The sequence below is a fragment of the Phyllobates terribilis genome, unplaced genomic scaffold, assembly GCF_046119375.1.
Source record: "Phyllobates terribilis strain yellow unplaced genomic scaffold, ASM4611937v1 Scaffold_2__4_contigs__length_985480577, whole genome shotgun sequence".
NCBI classification, from domain to species: domain Eukaryota; kingdom Metazoa; phylum Chordata; class Amphibia; order Anura; family Dendrobatidae; genus Phyllobates; species Phyllobates terribilis.
This window is the reverse complement of record NW_027362762.1, coordinates 843,671,257-843,690,288: the sequence shown is the minus strand read 5'-3', so window position 1 is coordinate 843,690,288 and position 19,032 is coordinate 843,671,257. Positions and strand designations below refer to the sequence as shown.

At 44.3% G+C, this 19,032-nt stretch overlaps 1 protein-coding gene across 1 annotated transcript in view; it reads left to right on the top strand.

The window, feature by feature from the left end:
• The window catches only part of AIPL1 (AIP like 1 HSP90 co-chaperone), a 253,022-nt gene that overhangs the window by 191,331 nt on the left and 42,659 nt on the right, over window positions 1-19,032 (top strand). The window contains exon 4 of the mRNA XM_073667818.1: window positions 7,022-7,210. Coding sequence (XP_073523919.1) covers window positions 7,022-7,210 — 189 coding nt within the window. The remainder of the gene's footprint in view (window positions 1-7,021; window positions 7,211-19,032) is intronic.

The window sequence follows — 19,032 nt, the reverse complement described above, 5'->3', positions numbered from 1 at the left end:
GCCCCCCATCACTCTCCTTCTTGGTCAAATAGCACTTACACAGCCTGGAGGTGTGTTTGGGGTCATTGTCCTGTTGAAAAATAAATGATGGTCCAACTAAACGCAAACCGGATGGAATAGCATGCCGCTGCAAGATGCTGTGGTAGCCATGCTGGTTCAGTATGCCTTCAATGTTGAATAAATCTCCAACAGTATCACCAGCAAAGCACCCCCACACCATCACACCTCCTCCTCCATGGTTCACGGTGGGAACCAGGCATGTAGATTCCATCCGGTCACCTTTTCTGAGTCGCACAAAGACACGGTGGTTGGAACCAAAGATCTCAAATTTGGACTCATCAGACCAAAGCACAGATTTCCACAGGTCTAATGTCCATTCCTTGTGTTCTTTAGCCCAAACAAGTCTCTTCTGCTTGTTGCCTGTCCTTAGCAGTGGTTTCCTAGCAGCTATTTTACCATGAAGGCCTGCTGCACAAAGTCTCCTCTTAACAGTTGTTGTAGAGATGTGTCTGCTGCTAGAACTCTGTGTGGCATTGACCTGGTCTCTAATCTGAGCTGCTGTTAACCTGCGATTTCTGAGGCTGGTGACTTGGATAAACTTATCCTCAGAAGCAGAGGTGACTCTTGGTCTTCCTTTCCTTGGGCGGTCCTCATGTGAGCCAGTTTCTTTGTAGCGCTTGATGTTTTTTGCAATTGCACTTGGGGACACATTCAAAGTTTTCACAATTTTTCAGACTGACTGATCTTCATTTCTTAAAGTAATGATGGCCACTCGTTTTTCTTTACTTAGCTGCTTTTTTCTTGCCATAATACAAATTCTAACAGTCTATTCAGTAGGACTATCAGCTGTGTATCCACCTGACTTCTGCACAACACAACTGATGGTCCCAACCCCATTTATAAGGCAAGAAATCCCACTTATTAAACCTGACAGGGCACACCTGTGAAGTGAAGACCATTTCCGGTGACTACCTCTTGAAGCTCATCAAGAGAATGCCAAGAGTGTGCAAAGCAGTCATCAAAGCAAAAGGTGGCTACTTTGAAGAACCTAGAATATAAGACATAATTTCAGTTGTTTCACACTTTTTTGTTAAGTATATAATTCCACATGTGGTAATTCATAGTTTTGATGCCTTCAGTGTGAATGTACAATTTTCATACTCATGAAAATACAGAAAAATCTTTAAATGAGACTGTGTGTCCAAACTTTTGGTCTGTACTGTATATTTATATGGCTAAATCCTGTTTTGTGTTTTTTTTTTGAAGATAACTTACATGTGTATTAAGGAATTTACAACTAAATATATAGAGGTTCTCCCTCTGACTTATAACTTTTTTCTCCAATACTTCTTTTTGGTTGTGTTGTCTTCATAGGGATTACGGACCATATATTGTATGGTCGGTTTATAGGTTTTCATCTCAAATGGATTAAAGTCTGGGCTTTGACTAGGCCATTCTAAAACATTTCCATGTTTCCCCTTAAACCATTCAAGTGTTGCTTTAGCAGTATGCTTTGGGTGATTGTCTTGTTGAAAGGTGAACCTCGGTCTCAGTCTCAAATCATTGACAGACTGAAACAGGTTTTGCTTAAGAGTATCCCTGTATTTCGCTCCATCCAACTTCCCCTTGACTCAGACCATTTTCCCTGTCCCTGCTGCGGAAAAACTTCCCAACAGCATGGTGCTGCCACCACAATGTTTCACTGTGGGGATGGTGTTCTTGGGGTGATGAGCTGTGTTGCTTTGGGCTTTTTTCTGCCCACTCTTCCATAAAGGCAACCTCCATGGAGTGTATGGCTTATTGTGGTCGTATGGACAGATACTCCTGTGTCTGCTTGGGAACTCTGCAGCTCCTTCAGGGTTATCATAGAATCATAGAATCATAGAATGGTAGAGTTGGAAGGGACCTCCTGGGTCATCTGGTCCAACCCCCTGCTCAAAGCAGGATTCACTAGATCATCTCAGACAGATGTCTGTCCAGCCTCTGTTTGAAGACGTCCATTGAAGGGGAACTCACCACCTCTCGTGGCAGCCTGTTCCACTCATTAATCACCCTAACTGTCAAAAAGTTTTTTCTAATATCTAATCTGTGTCTCCTCCCATTTAGTTTCATCCCATTGCTTCTAGTCTTTCCTTGTGCAAATGAGAATAAAGATGATCCTTCTACAATGTGACAGCCCTTGACATATTTGTAGACAGCTATTAAGTCTCCTCTCAGTCTTCTTTTTTGCAAGCTAAACATTCCCAAATCCTGCAACCGTTCCTCATAGGACATGGTTTGCAGACCAGTCACCATTCTGGTCGCTCTTCTCTGAACTTGCTCCAGTTTGTCTATGTCTTTTTTAAAATGTGGTGCTCAAAACTGTACACAGTATTCCAGATGAGGTCTGACCAAAGAGGAGTAAAGACCGATAATGACTTCACGTGATCTAGACTGTATGCTTCTGTTAATACATCCCAGAATTGTATTTGCCTTTTTTGCTGCTGCATCACACTGTTGACTCATGTTCAGTCTATGATCTATTAGTATACCTAAGTCTTTTTCACATGTACTGTTGCTTAGCTCTATTCCTCCCATTCTGTATATGCTTTTTTCATTTTTATTGCCCAGATGTAGTACTTTGCATTTTTCCCTGTTAAAAACCATTCTGTTGGTTGCTGCCCACTGCTCCAGTTTATTTAGGTCTTTTTGAATCCTCTCTCTCTCTTCTCTAGTATTAGCTATCCCTCCTAGCTTTGTGTCATCAGCAAATTTAATCAGTTTACCCTCAATTCCTTCATCTAAATCATTGATAAAGATGTTGAACAATACAGGTTACCTTTGGTCTCAATGTTGCTTTTCTGATTAATGTCCTCCTTGCCCGGGCTGAGAGTTTTGGTGGGCGGCCCTCTCTTGGCAGGTTTTTTGTGGTACCATGTTCTTTCCATTTGATGATAATGGATATGATGGTGCTCCGGGGGATCATCAGAGATTGAGATATTTTTTTAGAACCCAACCCTGACATGTACTTCTCAACAACTTTGTCGCTGACTTGTTTGGATATCTCCTTGGTCTTCATGGTGTTGTTTGGCTAGTGGTGCCTCTTGCTTAATGGTGTTGTAGCCTCTGTGGCCTTTCAGAAAAAGTGTGTATATACTGACAGACAATATGACACTTAGATTGCCTAATTTTTCTCATTTTACCAACTTAGACTTTTTAGTGCTGATGCATCACACACAAATTGGATTACAAAAATATTTAAACACAGAATGTAATGTAACAAAATAGGTAAAAAAAACAAGGGGGTGAATACTTTCTCAAACCACTGTAAGTAAAACATCAGACAGGTACACACATATCCAGTCTTTCACATACAGATTTAAAAGCCTTGCCTTGCCTTTATTGCCCATTCTTTTACTTTCCTTCAATCTAATCTTTCATGGCTGGATACTGTGTCATATGGTAAATATGTCACTAAAGATGTAGCAGTACTCTGCAAGTGCTAACATTTACACAAACATTGAATATATTAATAATTTTAAATTGCAAATGGACTATACTTAAAAAGACATTTTCACGTTATTATATTGCTTTAATTAGTTAGTTAGCATGAAAATACAAGTTTGGAATTGACTTGCTTTATCTATCTACTGTCATTCTCCTAGAATGAGAACTTTTATCTTACATATTGTATAGTTGGTTTCCATGGAGCTCAGCCACCAGAGCCTGCCTGAGAGTGCGCAGTAGTTACAACCAGGAGAGAAATGAAATCCTAACATTTTAGTCACCTCTCTCCAGCCAATTGATTTCCATACGGCTGTTGGCTTCTCACCTCCCTCCCCTTCCATCTCAGCTCCTGACAGTGTGTTGTTATACATCTTGCCAAATCTCAAGCTCGGCTTCTAATCTCAGTTATCAATATTTCCTGTCCAATCTGTCTGCTTATTCAAATTCGCTGTCATCTCTATATATAAATATTTTGATAGCAGTGTACTCTTCAGAAAAAAGGCTGATAGTGAAATATGTTACAGCTGAACGTATGCTGAGCTTTATAGTTCTAATACTATAGTTCTGCTACTCACCAGAAATGTCACTCATGAGGGGAGAGCCCATCCTTCCATAAACCAGGAAGTGAAAGAGGCTGGAAAGCTGTGTGTTGCTCAAGAGACAACTTGAGAATGACCCCTTAAACATGTGAGGTTAACATATTTTGATAAAATTGTTTGAGGCTACCTGCCATGACAAGACAACTTTATGCAGATTTAACTATAAACTAAACAGACTCACTTCTATCTTGAATGCTATCAACAATTTACAGATTTTCCCACTAAACACACAGAAAAAAACCAACATATAGGCTCCGATTCATCAAGATCTGCCGGTCTGGATGAGATGGTGTGTTAGAGTCAGACTCTCCTGATTCATTAAAAGGTACATGCCTCCTAGTGCCTCACCACTAATCTTACTCCAGCATGGGATTGGAGTAAGATTTCTGGTGTAATATATGCCACGTCGTCGTTTTACCCCAGCTGTTCCCATTTTGGCAGAGCTAAGTAAATCTGTCTGGAAAACTTCGTGTTGTGAAAACATTTTGCAACCTATCAGAGTATTTTACCCCAGAATCTGGTGAAACCACTTTGATGAATCAGGGCCATAATCTCATAGCTACTAAAATGCCTAGTACATGAGTGAGGAACATCAATTGTATAATACAATGCATGGTCTTCTGAGTACAAGTGACACTTCTCCCTTTTAAAAACATTTAAAATAGACATCAGAGGAGGAATGTCATTGCACTGTGCCGGAAAAACACATAATATCATTTTTTTCAAATTTTAATTGAATTGTCCCTTCATTATAAATAAAAAAAATAGAAAAAAGTTATCCCAAATGAGACAAATAGCATATAACCAGAAGGTAATTGCAATACCAGGGTTGGTCAAATGAAAATCACAAATAGCAACCTGCATTTTGAATTCCTTTAGGCCTAAGATTGCAAAAAGAACATAGTGTAGGTATGAACTAAGTCAATTTTGTTTTTGTTCCTCGGTAAAGCTGTTACCTATGGTATAGTATAGTATAGTTGAAGCCAATTTGAACAAAAATAAAAAATAAATGCTTGTTGTAGTTATTTTTTTTTAAATAAAACTTGCTTTCAAATTTTTGGCACAATTTTGTAATTTAGAAATAACTGTGAAATGTCTGTTGTCAGAAACATAGTCAGAACGCTACCAAATCATGAACATTTTTTCTCATTGTAATTGAAACCTAAAAATTTGGACCAGATTATATGTGTAACGGAGTGGATGGTGGAACCACTGTGCCGTGGACAGAGGAGAGCCTGGAGGGGTGTAACTTAGATAACACCTGACTTTTAGCTAGAGCCACCGATGGTGGGGTTAGACTTGGCATGGATGCCAGGTGCTACTCCATAACAGACCTTGGATGCATGGCAGCTGACCCCCAAAGGGGCAGAAAGCTGAAGCGGCAGGTGCTGGCAGGGACAGCAGGTATACAGGCAGGCACGACAGGTACTGCAGCTATACTGACTGGCATGGCTGATACACAAGCAGGCAGATGCTGGCAGACATGGCTGGCACGGCTGATATACAATCAGGCAGGTGTTGGTGGGCACGGTTGATAGGCAGGCAGGTGCTGGCGGGCACAGTTGAAATACAGGCAGGCAGGTGTTGGTGGGCACGGCGGACATACAGGCAGGTAGGTGCTGGCCATTGGCTGGGGACACTTTAGGACAGCGTGCGTTGTCCCTTTAAGAGACCGGGAGCCCACGCACCCTAAGCACAGTGCCCAGGGATCTGAGAGCAGTGCACAGATCCCCGGCGGCAGCAGCAGCAGGAGGAGGAGGAAGTGCGGGATGGGGGCCGCGGTGTTGAGTGAATCCGCTTCCCTGCCGGATGAGGGAAGGATGGGAAGCGTGCAGGGACGCCAACGCTACAATATGTTGGAATAAGTGAAATGCATAGGTGACCATTCACACTGGCCATTTAACACACAAAACCTAAGATAAAAACAAAAGGAGCAAATACCCTGTAATAAGTAAATAAATGGCAATAGTACATGTAAATAACATAAGCTACTTGGTTAACATTGTTTTGATCAAAAAAACATAAAAGTCATCCCACCACGACAAGGTGTACCCCAATCGGGACAGTACCTAACTCTCACTGTAAGTGGGTGTACATTACTGGCTTGTGTGGCTTTTTCCCCATGAATTTAATTGCAATTGTCTAATTACAATACTTGTCCTTTATGTACATAGGATTTAAGATCATTTCTCTTTTGTTATTTATCAGAGACTTAAGTTTATCTGCGGTCAGCACCTTCTAATCATTACCTCTATGTTCGGTAGAGTATCAGCAAAATTATCTGAGTATGAGTTTGATGGGAGGTTTAATTGCGCTGGGTAACTCTGAGCGCTCATGGTCTCTCTCCCTTCGGAGACACACTGACATTTAATCATGTAGATATCTGCATTTGCTTAATTTAATGTACTGCTCGGAGAGCAAGAGCTTGTATGAAATATGTAAAGGAAGCAAGATTTTATAAATGGAGCTACATGGAAGGAACATCATTAATAGCGCCTTGTTAACATAAAAGCAGTAAATACAAAAAAAGAAATAAACATCATGCTCGTTACAGCTAAATCAATGTGTTTTTTGCAATTATTGGAATGTCTAATAGCTCCTAGAATTAGGAAATTGATAGCGCAGAGGATAGGGGTAAACAGAAATCATTTTCAAGTAGGTTTATTATGAAAGGAATGGACATAATAATATTTTACAATTTTTCACTAGGATTGAAATGAGAAATGTATGTGATTGTTACTGTATTTATTCTATCTCCCTTTTCGGTGCATGACTAACGATCTCAGGGTATGAGGGACTGGCCTGTGTGTACAGATCAGGGCACTCTCCTTTGTCAGGATGCTGTATCTCGGTATATATAGTACTTGCCTGAACAATAAAGGACCTTTTTATTTCAATGTGATTAAATTCCGTCTCTATATATCTCTCTCTGGCAGCACACGGGTATGTACCCACTTGTCGCAAAGAGCTTGCGGCGCATCACAGAAGGAAAGGATCCAACCGATTGGCATATACATACATGTGGTCTGGCAAACATGTTTGCTTACCATACTCTGGGATATGAAGATCTGGATGAGCTGCAGAAAGAACCGCAACCTCTAATATTTGTTCTTGAGCTATTGAAGGTAATTCAATTAACACAGTGCAGTAAGTAGTGTATCTATGTTATAAAAGGGGATCTAATTCTTTTCAGAAAAACCGCGCCACTGCTGTCTATAAGTAATGAATAGGGCAGAGCTGTAATTACAATTGTAGCATTGTTTCTGAAAAAAAAAAACCTTTTTCTAATCTTCTAAAAGCCTTTTACCGGGAATCTGTCAGTGTAGGATTAGGCTTAGGCTGAGTTCACACGATGCGTATTTAATGCGTTTCCGCGGCGTTTTTTGCAGTTGCGTAAACGCCGTGGAAACGCATTAAAAACGCATGGTAGAAGGGCAGCAATGTTCCCCAATTGAAATCCACATGTGCTGTACCCATGATGCGGATTTTTCCGCAGCGTAAACGCTGCACTCAAAAATCCGCAGCATGTCATTTAATTTTGCGTAAACGTGGCGTTTTTTGCCGCCATTGACTTGCATTAGAACGCGCCAATTCCGCAAGACTGCATCTGTACTTGCGCATTTGGTGCGTTCTAATGTGCGGATGGTACCCGGGTGTGGAGGAGAGGAGAGTCTCATCCACACCCAGGTACCATTAAAAAAGCTGTAAAACAAGAATAAAATAAAAAATATATATTTACCTTCTGTCGGCCCGCGCTGCGCTCCTCCTTGACTCCCGGCACTTGCAGTGAGATGTATAACCTGCGCTGACGTCAGAGTCATGTGACGGGTCACGTGACGCTGACGTCGGCAGGTCTTTCAATTCAAAGTTGCCAGCGAGGGAGAACGGATTGAGCAGGACAGCGCGGGCCATCAGAGGTAAGTATATACACTCTCTGGGGTCACACTATATAAATCCATGCTGTTTGCATGGATTTATATAGTGTGACCTAGTTGTCAAGCACTTTCCAGGTGATGCTAAAATCGCCTGGAAAGCGCTTGTCAATCCACATGCGGAAACGCATGTGAATCCGCAGGATAAACGCATGCACAATCTGCATGCGTTTTTTCTGCCAGGGAGATTCAGAAATGATGCAGAAATTTTCTGCTTCATTTCTGCATCGTGTGCACATACCCTTAGTACCCACGATGCAGAAATAAAGCAGAAATTTTCCTGAGCATTTCTGCATCTCCTTGGCAGAAAAACGCATGCGGTTTTTACATGCGTTTTTGACGCGTTTTTGATGCGTTTTTGCATGCGTATTTGCCATGCGTTTTTCCAATGCATTGTATAGGCAAATACGCATGCAGGAATGCACAAGAATTGGTCATGTCCGCATTTTTTCTGAGAGTAAAATCCGCGCAGAAAAAATCCTGACCATGTGCACAGAACTTGCAGAATGTCATAAGAAGTCATGGGAAATCTGCACCAAAAAACGCACCAAAAACGCATCGTGGGCACAAAGCCTAACCCTCCTAAGCCGTCTATCTGGGCATGTAGGTCATGAAAAGTTGAATAAAATGATACTTTGTTAACTGCAATTCAATGTCTTATTCCAGAGAAATAAACATTTTTCTTATATATAAATGAGCCATTAAGATCTATGGGCCGGACACTGATCCGCATGAGAATCTGCCTCCAGAGATTATTTTAAATGAAAAGGGGCGTTACCAGGAGAGCAGGCACAGTCATTATACAACTTAGATTTAGATAAGAGAAAAACATGGATTTCTTGGGAATAAAATATCGGATCACAGATACTGCATCAAGGTATCATTTTATTCAACTTTGTATGACTTACATGTCCATATAGACGGCTTAGGAGGGTTGATCGTACTAACAAATTACCTTTAATAATACTAGCAATCCTTTGGATTGATGGTGATCAACGAGTTTCAGATTCCCAATATGCCCACTTATTATCAAGACGAAAGGAAAGCAGCACTCCCTGGAAATCAGTTATACTGAGAGTTAAGGGACCAATACATATAAAATTGTAGTAGACCAAGCCCATCAATATTGGCTGACAGTCTAATATTTATGGAGACCTCCTGATTCTCCCCGTCACATGATCATCAAGGAGAGAAGGATCCTGACTGTTAAATTTCAGCAGATGATCCTTTTGCTCTTCCTGGAAACACACCTATGCCAAAGGAGTCTGGCATCAGCTCTCTCATAAAGAACACAGGAGGGATTGGCTAAGCCAAACGGTCATGTGTAGTGTATGGGGAAGTCGGGAAAGATACCTGGCAGCCAAGCCATTGTACACATGGGCCTTTAGAGTAACTTTTCAATCCTACATTAAGACCTATTCAAAGGTAAATTGAGCAGGTATGGACATTTTATCATTATGTATCATATATGACAATTGTGTAATACATGAGGTTATTGATTTTGTGGCTTTTCATTTTAACCGGCGTCCCAAGATCAGTAAAAATCATGAACAGGCAGTCCACAAATGGCACCTTAGGGCTTAACTTTGGAATCTACTTGAAAAACATTAGACTGTCAGCTGAACCTGCTGATATTATCGAATTTGACCGATGGACTAATATGTATTGGGGCACTGGCCGGCTGAGAGAGATGTCAATCACACATATTTCAGACTGCTGATTGCATTTTTCTCCCAGAGATAAGCTGCTGGCCAATGTGTCTCCCGGCATCTTTCTCATGGAGAACACAGGTGTGTTGTGTATGGGATTGCCGGCTGAAGCAACTTTCGGCTGACAGCCATCTAATGTGTATGGCCAGCTTTAGTGATCAGATGATTCAGAAGATAGCCATTTGACCTGCTTTCTTTTCAAGATTACATACTATACATTGTTCACACAATGTCTTTAGCACTGACTTTGCTTGCATTGGCAGTCTCAAGAATTGTCTCTCACTGTGCATGCGTCTTGTGCTTACCACACATGTACTGTGAGAAACATCAGGTAGTGAGAGCAAAGCCAATGAAACCTGGGAAATGTGATACAGACACATCTGACATGCCTCAAAACTGAAATTCCCAAGGCAAAACAAGCTTTGCGCACCAAGTAAACTGTGTGTCACCAAAAAAAACCTTTAAAGCTGCACCAATGCTAATTATTTTACATTTCGACAATGAGTTTAGACATTTTCAACTGTCAGAAAATCACTCTAGTAAATGCCAGATGCAGTAGTTAGAAACAAAATCATTATAATGACGGTGGCCCTTTATTGTCTAAATAGTTATCTGCATAAAAGACAATTAGGGGCCAACAGATATTTGTCAATTTGGGAAAACAGTTAAAATGGGAAATTATTTATTTTATCTATTTCTAGCTATAAAGTGTTAGGGAGGGTGGGAATTAAAAATTGTATCTTCCAATCAACACTTTGTAGAGGCATTTAGTAAATGCAAGTAGCACTCATTAGTACAAATGGAAAAAGCTGTGAGCTTACCGCAGTTCAATAGTATTGATGCTTGGATCATGGATCAGCCTTTTACCATGGTTGCCGAATGCCGCTGGTGAAAATCAACAATCTGAGAGATATCATCACTTCCACTGGTAAAATAATAAATCTTTATTTTGGATACATTAAAAAAATATTCCCGTACGATAGAAAAAACTAATTTGTTTCTGGCGCTAAGTACGTCTGTAATCATAGTGACAAGGGACGTACTTAGCGCCAGAAACACGTCAGTTCTTTCTATTGCATAGGAATACATCTTTAATGTATCCAAAATAAAGATTTATTATTTTATTAGTGGAAGCGCCGATTTTTCTCACATTTTCTTTATTATAGCACCCATTAGTATTTCTGTTTCAGGGATTCTCAATAGTGATGAGCGAGCACTAAAATGCTCGGGTACTCGATGCTCGGGTCAAGCACATTGGAATACTCGGGTGCTCGACCTGAGCAACGAGCCCAATGTAAGTCTATGGGAAACTCGAGCATTTTTCAGGCGGCTCCCCCGGCAGTCTGCAGAGGGCCTAAAAATTGCCCAAATCGATGGGAACAGTGCTCAAATGACATGGGAACAGCATGGGGAAGACCCCTGGAAGCATCTCTGATTCCCAGATCACTGCTGTCAGCAACGTGGTCAGAGTATTACACCACTTTTATGGACTCGCAATAAAACATACAAAAACAAAACCAAAATGGATTTTCCTGGGAAATAAGTTAAGGAACATCCTTTCCAGGGTAATGACTTGTATATAAGGCAAAATAAATAACCAAAACCAAAAATACTCCTCTACAACTTGGGCTATGTTCACACGTAGCGTTTTTGATGCGTTTTTGCACTTTTGAATTGCTTTCAACCAAGACAAATGCATTCACCAGGAAATGTCATTTTAACATTTTACAACCTTATCTGTCCATGTGGTGTGTGACACATCATCAGACACATGCATACAGTGCTGAAAAGACATGGGAACAGCATGGGGAAGACCTCTGGAAGCATCTCTGACTCCCAGGTCTCTGCCTAAAAGTGTGCCCATCATAAGTGATCCTTGGCGCATGCGAAGATGCCTCCTGCCATGCACCTGTCATTGCAGACTTGCAACAATCACCGTCCACGTCCTTGTCCCAGTGCAGCGTTCAGTTGTCCCTACCCCATTCCTTGGAATGCAAGCGCAAGTATGCAGGCAGCCACTCACCCACCCACAGGCTGCAATACTATACTGCCAAATTTTTGACAGCTGCTTGCACTTGAAATTAGGCCTTTTAGGCTCGTGGAGGCGGAAGCGTTTCACAACCTCATGCCGGCGGCGGCCGAGTGTCCATACTTTGTCCCCAGCCGCCACTATATTTCCCGGTATCGCCTCCGCCTTCCACAAGCACGGATCCCACAACATTACCCATGCCATCCCCAGTGCACTTACTGGGAAGAACCGCCTAACCACAAACACGTGGACAGGTGAATGTGGCAAGGGACGGTACGGAGCCAGTCCACAACTTTTTTTTCTAAGAGTTGTATCTAGCTCGGTGAAAGGACTGGCATAGAGGAAACCGTATGTACCCTGCGTGTCATTTCTCCCAGGAAGTCCTGTAATTGAGCTTTTGCAGAAGCAATGGCAGCCCGTCCAACATCAACTCGCACTTGTCGGTGGTGCTTTGACACGCACACACATCTTTCTTTGCGCATTTAATTTCTTGAATACAGAGTTGGACAATGACCTGATCTGTAATGCGTTTTGAGAAATAACATGCATAAGCATGGCCGATCCACATTAAAAAAAGCAGCCATAGAGTGTCCGGGAACCTTCCCCCACACTTTTCTTAGCCAGGGCTGCTTTTCGGCAGGGTTGGACGGGCTCACCAGAGAACCGGAGACTCCTCCGGCGGGCCCTGGCTTCTCCTTCAGGAGAGTTCATAGTGCCGAGGTGAGGCCATGATGATGATAGAGGCCTCCATCTGCTTAGTTTTCTGTTACTTGGAATGCAAGCGCAAGTATGCAGCCAGTCACCCACCCACCTACAGGCCGCAAAACTAAACTGCCAGATTTCTGGGCAGCTCTTTGCACTTGAAATATGGCCTTTTAAGCACATGGAGGCGGAAGCTTTTCACAACCTCATGCCGGCGGCGGCCGGGTGTCCATACTCGGTCCCCAGCCACCACTATATTTCCCGGTATCGCCTCCGCCTTCCACAACCACAGGTCCCAAAACATTACCCGTGCCCTCAATAGTGCACTTACTGGGAAGGACCGCCTAACCACAATCACGTGGACACGTGAATGTGGCGAGGGACGGTACGGAGCCAGTCTACAAATTTTTTTGCTAAGAGTTGTATTTAGCTCGTTGAAAGGACTGGCATAGAGGGAAACCGTATGTACCCTGCGTGTCATTTCTCCCAGGAAGTCCTGTAATTGAGCTTGATGCAGAAGCAATGGCAGCCCATCCAACATCAACTCCTTCTTGTCATTGGTGCTTTGACACGCACACATATCTTTCTTTGCGCATTTAATTTCTTGAATACAGAGTTGGACAATGGCCTGATCTGTAATGCGTTTTGAGAAATAACATGCATAAGCATGGCCGATCCACATTAAAAAAGCAGCCATAGAGTGTCCGGGAACCTTCCCCCACACTTTTCTTAGCCAGGGCTGCTTTTCGGCAGGGTTAAACGGGCTCACCAGAGAACCGTAGACTCCTCGGTATCGCCTCCACCTTCCACAAGTACGGGTCACACAACATTACCAGTGCCCTCCCCAGTACACTTACTGGGAAGGACCGTGTAATCACAAACACGTGGACAGGTGAATGTGGCCAGGGACGGTACGGAGTCAGTCCACAACTTTTTTGTCTGAGAGTTGTATTTAGCTCGGTGAAAGGACTGGCATAGAAGGAAACTGTATCTACCCTGCGTGTTATTTCTCCCAGGAAGTCCTCTAAAGCTGCTTGCACTTGAAATGTTGCCTGAACATTACTGCTGGTACTTTTCTGTGGGAATTTGCTTGCCTCCTACCAGCCTGGAATATTTCCAGCAAACTATGGTACGACGCCATGGTATTAGCGCTGCCCCCAGTACCAGTAGCGAAGCCATCCCCAATTTCCTTCTCAGGAATTTTATTTGGTAGACTGAGTGGCTGCCCAAATACATTTTCTCACAAAGGAGCTGAAGATAGAGTGGCTGTAGGTGCAAGTTTCTCCAGCCTGTTAGATATTAGAGGTTGAACGGCAGCACATTGGATCAGTGGTTAGCACTGAAGCCTTGCAGCGCTGGGATCCTGGGTTCAAATTCCAGCAAGGACAACATCTGCAAGGACTTTGTATGTTCTCCCCGTGTTTGCGTGTGTTTCCTCCTCAGTAAAAAAGCAGCCATAGAGTGTCCGGGAACCTTCCCAAACACTTTTCTTAGCCAGGACTGCTTCTCAGCAGGGTTGGACGGTCCCACCAGAGAATGCTCTGGTGTGCCTTGGCTTCTACCTCAGGAGAGTTCATGATAGCGCTAACTTTGCAGCTGCTATGGGGCTCTTGAGCGGGTGAGAAAGGTTAGCCCTCAGAATCAAATCCACTGGTGGGCACAATGTTTTTCAATCGGAAACAGGTTCTCAGTGGGAGTTGTATTTCACCACAGCCATATTCTTTAGCTCGGTGAAAGGACTGGACTCGTTTTTCCCCCGGCTGTCATTTCTCCGTCACCAGGTTCCGCCCATTGTCACACACGACCATGCCTGGCTGTATATTCAGCGGTGAGAGCCACAGATCAGGCTGCTATGTTACAGCTTTCAACAACTCTGCAGCGCTGGGTGGTTTGTCAATTAAGCATTAAGCATGTTATCTTCAGCACAGCCTGTTGCCGCTTGGCCAAGTCAGTGCTGCAGTGCAGTCAGCTTGTGACTGATGTGATCATTTCGGAGATGGCGGAAGAGGTGCATGAGCTGAACAATGTGATTACATTGAGGTTAAATTGGTGACGCTGTTTTTTATACTAAAGAAAGATCCTATTGTTTTTTACGTTATTTTTTAAGACAAATGCATTCACCGGGAAATGTCATTTTAACATTTTACAACCTTATCTGGCAATGTGGTGTGTGGCACATCATCAGACACATCCTTTTTTATTGATGATGGAGGGACTCTGAAAGTCATAAAGCCTATTTTTACAGGGACATCAGACGGCCCTTACTATTCTTAAAAGGCCGTAGCTATTGTTAGAGAGCCATCAGCCGGCAATGCTTTGTTGTTCCCATTATTAACAAGTGGGTCTCCTATACTGTTATTGCGTATCCAGTGACTGCAAGGGCTGCCAAAAATTTGGACACAACCCAATACCCCTTTGAAGAGACATAGAGGAGGGTCTCGGTAAAAAAAATGTTCCCATTATAAAGGAGCTGGTCTCCTATAGTGGTAATGCCCCACTAAGTTTTTAAAGACACATAGAGCAGGGCCACAGTAACAAGGTAAGACATGTTCCCATTAGAAAGGAGAGGGTCTGCTATACAGTTATAGGGTATGCAGTGAGTCCAACGGCTGACCAATTTTAGGAAAACCCCACTAAGAATTTAAAGACACACAGAGCAGGGCCACAGTGACAAGTACGACATGTTCCCATTAGAAAGGAGAGGGTCTGCTATACAGTTATAGGGTATGCAGTGAGTCCAATGGCTGACCAATTTTAGAAAAAACCCCACTAAGAATTTAAAGACACATAGAGCAGGGCCACAGTAACAAGGTACGACATGTTCCCATTAGAAAGGAGAGGGTCTGCTATACAGTTATAGGGTATGCGGTGAGTCCAACGGCTGATCAATTTTAGGAAAAGCCCCACTAAGAATTTAAAGACACACGGAGCAGGGCCACAGTAACAAGGTACGACATGTTCCCATTAGAAAGTAGAACGTCTGCTATACAGTTATAGGGTATGCAGTGGGTCCAACGGCTGACCAATTTTAGGAAAAACCCCACTAAGCATTTAAAGAGACACAGAGCAGGGCCACAGTAACAGGTACGACATGTTCCCATTAGAAAGGAGACAGTCTGCTATACAGTTATACGGTAAGCAGTGAGTCCAACGGCTGACAAATTTTAGGAAAAACCCCACTAAGAATTTATAAACACACAGAGCAGGGCCACAGTAACGACAAATTCCCATTAGAAAGGAGAGAGTCTCCCATAGTGTTGGCCTATGCAGTGAATGCAAGGGCTGCCAAAAATGTGGAGGCACTTCAATGCCCCTTGCAAGAGACATGGAGGAGGGCCTCATAAAAAAATGTTCCCATTAGAAAGGAGCGGGCCTCCTATACTTGTAATGCCCATGCACTAAGTGCATGGGCTGACAAACATTTACCCCTAGGGGGTATACATGAACATACTGTATAAAAAATTTTTTTCACGGGCATCATAAACACCCTTTAAAAAAATTATGTGGGTGTTGCATCATGGACCACGGTCACCCTGGTGATATGGTGGTGGAGGATGAGGAGAAGGAGGAGGACAGGAGCAAATAGACAAAATCAGGAAGCTTATACCCATGTGTGGGTGTGAAAAGGTGCATGGGAATACACTTCCCAAAAAAAGACACTGGATTTGAGTTTATGTTACGCTGCTATCATTCGGTGGTGTTGAGAAGTCTGGCCCAATCCAGCCCTTGTTCATTTTTAAAAGAGTCTGCCTGTCAGCATTTTCAGTTGACAGGCGGATGCGCTTATCAGTTATAATTCCACCAGCGGCACTAAAAACCCGCTCTGATAAAATGCTGGAGGCAGGGCAGGCCAGGACCTCCAAGGCATAAAGAGCCTGTTCATTCCACGTATACAGCTTGGATACCCAATAATTATAAGGCACAGAGGAATCACGGAGGACGTTGGTACGGTCGGCAAGGTACTCCCTCAGCATCTTTACAAACTTTGCACTCCTTGTGAGAGTACCCCACGCCTCAGGGCCTGTGCGATGGGAGGGTCTGAGAAAACTCTCCCAGAACTTTGACAGTGTTCCCCTGCCTCTGCTAGATGTGTCTCTCTCGCCTGTGCTCCTTGGTTGTCCAACGAAGTGTGCCCTCTGCCGCCAGCGTTTTCAGATGGGAATTTTTTTAATAGTTCCGCAACAAGGGCCTTCTGGTACTGCCCCATTTTTGTAGACCTGTCCTCCTCAGGAATAAGAGATATAAAGTTCTCCTTGTAGCATGGGTCTAGATGTGTCACCAACCAGTAATGACTGTCACCCAAAATTTTGACAATGCGAGGGTCATGGGAAAGGCAGCGTAACATAAACTCAGCCATGCATGTCAGACTACTAACAGGCAAGACTTCCGTGTCCTCACCAAGAGGATGACTGATCATGCTCTCCTCCTCCTCCTCTCTGTCCTCTGGCCATCCACACTGAACACACGGTATGACAGCTGTGCAGGTAGTACTGTCTATAGTGCATGAAACTAGCTCCTGTCCTTCCTCTCTTCCTCATTGTCACCCAATCCACGTTGGGATGAGATGAGGCTTGGCTTTGTGTAATCACCCTGTATGGTTCCTTGCTCCATCTCATCGTGGTCCGCCTGCAATGCATCCTCTTTGATTGTGAGCAGAGAGCGTTTCAGAAGACAGAGAAGCGGGATGTGACGCTAATTATGGCGTCATCGCCGCTCACCATCTTGGTGGAGTCCTCAAAGTTTTGGAGGATGGTACATATGTCTGACATCCATGTCCACTCCTGAGGTCTTATGTGTGGAGTCTGAACTGAATACCGACAGCCTTGTTGATGCTAGTACTCAACAATTGCCCTCTTCTGCTCACAAATCCTTCCCAACATCTGCAGTGTAGAGTTCCAATGCGTGGGGACATCACACACCAGTCTGTGAGCCGGAAGCTGCAAACGCTGCTGAAACACTGCAAGGGTGGCGGAAGCTGTAGCTGACTTTCTAAAATGGGCACACAGGCGGCGTACTTTAACAAGCAGATCCGGGTAGGATTTGAGAAACCGCTGAACCACGAGGTTAAGCACATGGGCCAGGCATGGTACGTGTGTGAGCTCGCCTCACCTCAGAGCCGCCACCAAGTTCCGGCCATTGTCACACACGACCATGCCTGGCTATAGGTTCAGCTGTGTGAGCCACAGATCTTCCTGCTCTTTCAGAGCTGTCCACAACTCATCAGCATTGTGCGGTTTTTCACCTAAGCATATTAGCTTCAGCACAGCCTTTTGCCGCTTGGCTGAGGCAGTGCTGCAGTGCTTCAACTTGTGACTGATGTGGTCATTTTGGAGATGTAGGCTGAAGAGGAGGAGGAGGCTGAGGAGGATGAGGTGCAGGAGCTGTAGACCATGGGGGCAACCCTGATTGACCTAGGGCCCGCAATCCTTGGCGTTTATGAGGACGTGTTCCGTCCCAAGATCCGACTGGGTCCCGGCTTCCACTATGTTAACCCAGTGTGCCGTCAGCGAGATGTACCGTCCCTGCCCATAAGCACTTGTCCACATGTCCATGGTTAGGTGGACTTTACCGGTAACGGCGTTGTTGAGAGCACGGCTAATGTTTTGGGACACGTGCTTGTGTAATGCGGGGACGGCACACCGGGAGAAATAGTGGCGGCTGGGGACCGAGTACCGAGGGACGGCTGCCGCCATCAGGTTGCGGAATGCTTCCGTCTCCACGAGCATAAAAGGCAACATTTCGAGCGCAAGCAGTCGTGAAATGTGAGAATTTAGTAGTGTGGCCTGTGGGGCGTTGGCTGCATATTTACGCTTGCGTTCCAAGGACTGGGGTATGGACAACTGAACGCTGCTCTTGGACAAGGACTTGGACGTGCTTCCTGATGCTGCTACTTGAGAGTGTGCAATGACAGGTGCTGGGCGGGAGGCGTCTTCGCATGCACCATGGACAGGGGATTGGCTTGCATGCGCAACAGCGGTAGAAGCAATGTTGCCACCCGCAGACACTGTTCCTGGACCCTGGGGTTCGGCCCACAAAGTCAGGTGCTTTGCTGCCATGTGACTGTTCATGCTGGTGGTGGTCAGGCTGGTCATTTTGCCACCCCTGCTGATGCTGGCCTGGCAGGTGGTGCAAATGGCCTTTATGGGGTTATCGGCAGAGTCTTTAAAAAACAACCAGACACGGGAAGACCTAACAGTTGTACTGGCAACTTCCTTCGTGTTGGTGTTAAGGAGAACGGTTGCCTGCCTTCTGTCTGCGGCCACCACACTGCTTCTTCCTTCCTGTTGGGGTGCTCTGCCTCCCTCCCCCTGTGTGCTGCTGTCCTCGCTCTGCATGTCCTCCTGCCACGTTGGGTCAGTTACTATATCATCCACCACCTCGTCTTCCACTTCCGCACCCTGGTCCTCCTCCTGACTTTCTGGCAATTGTGTCTCATCATTGTCCACCTCTTGTGACACTTTCCCACCGTCGCCTTCGTGTGACCGTGGCTGCTGAAATATTTGGCCATGGCTACACACGATCTCCTCTTTCCCCGCTTCAAGTTGACCAGGCGAGAGGCCCGAATCTATAAATGG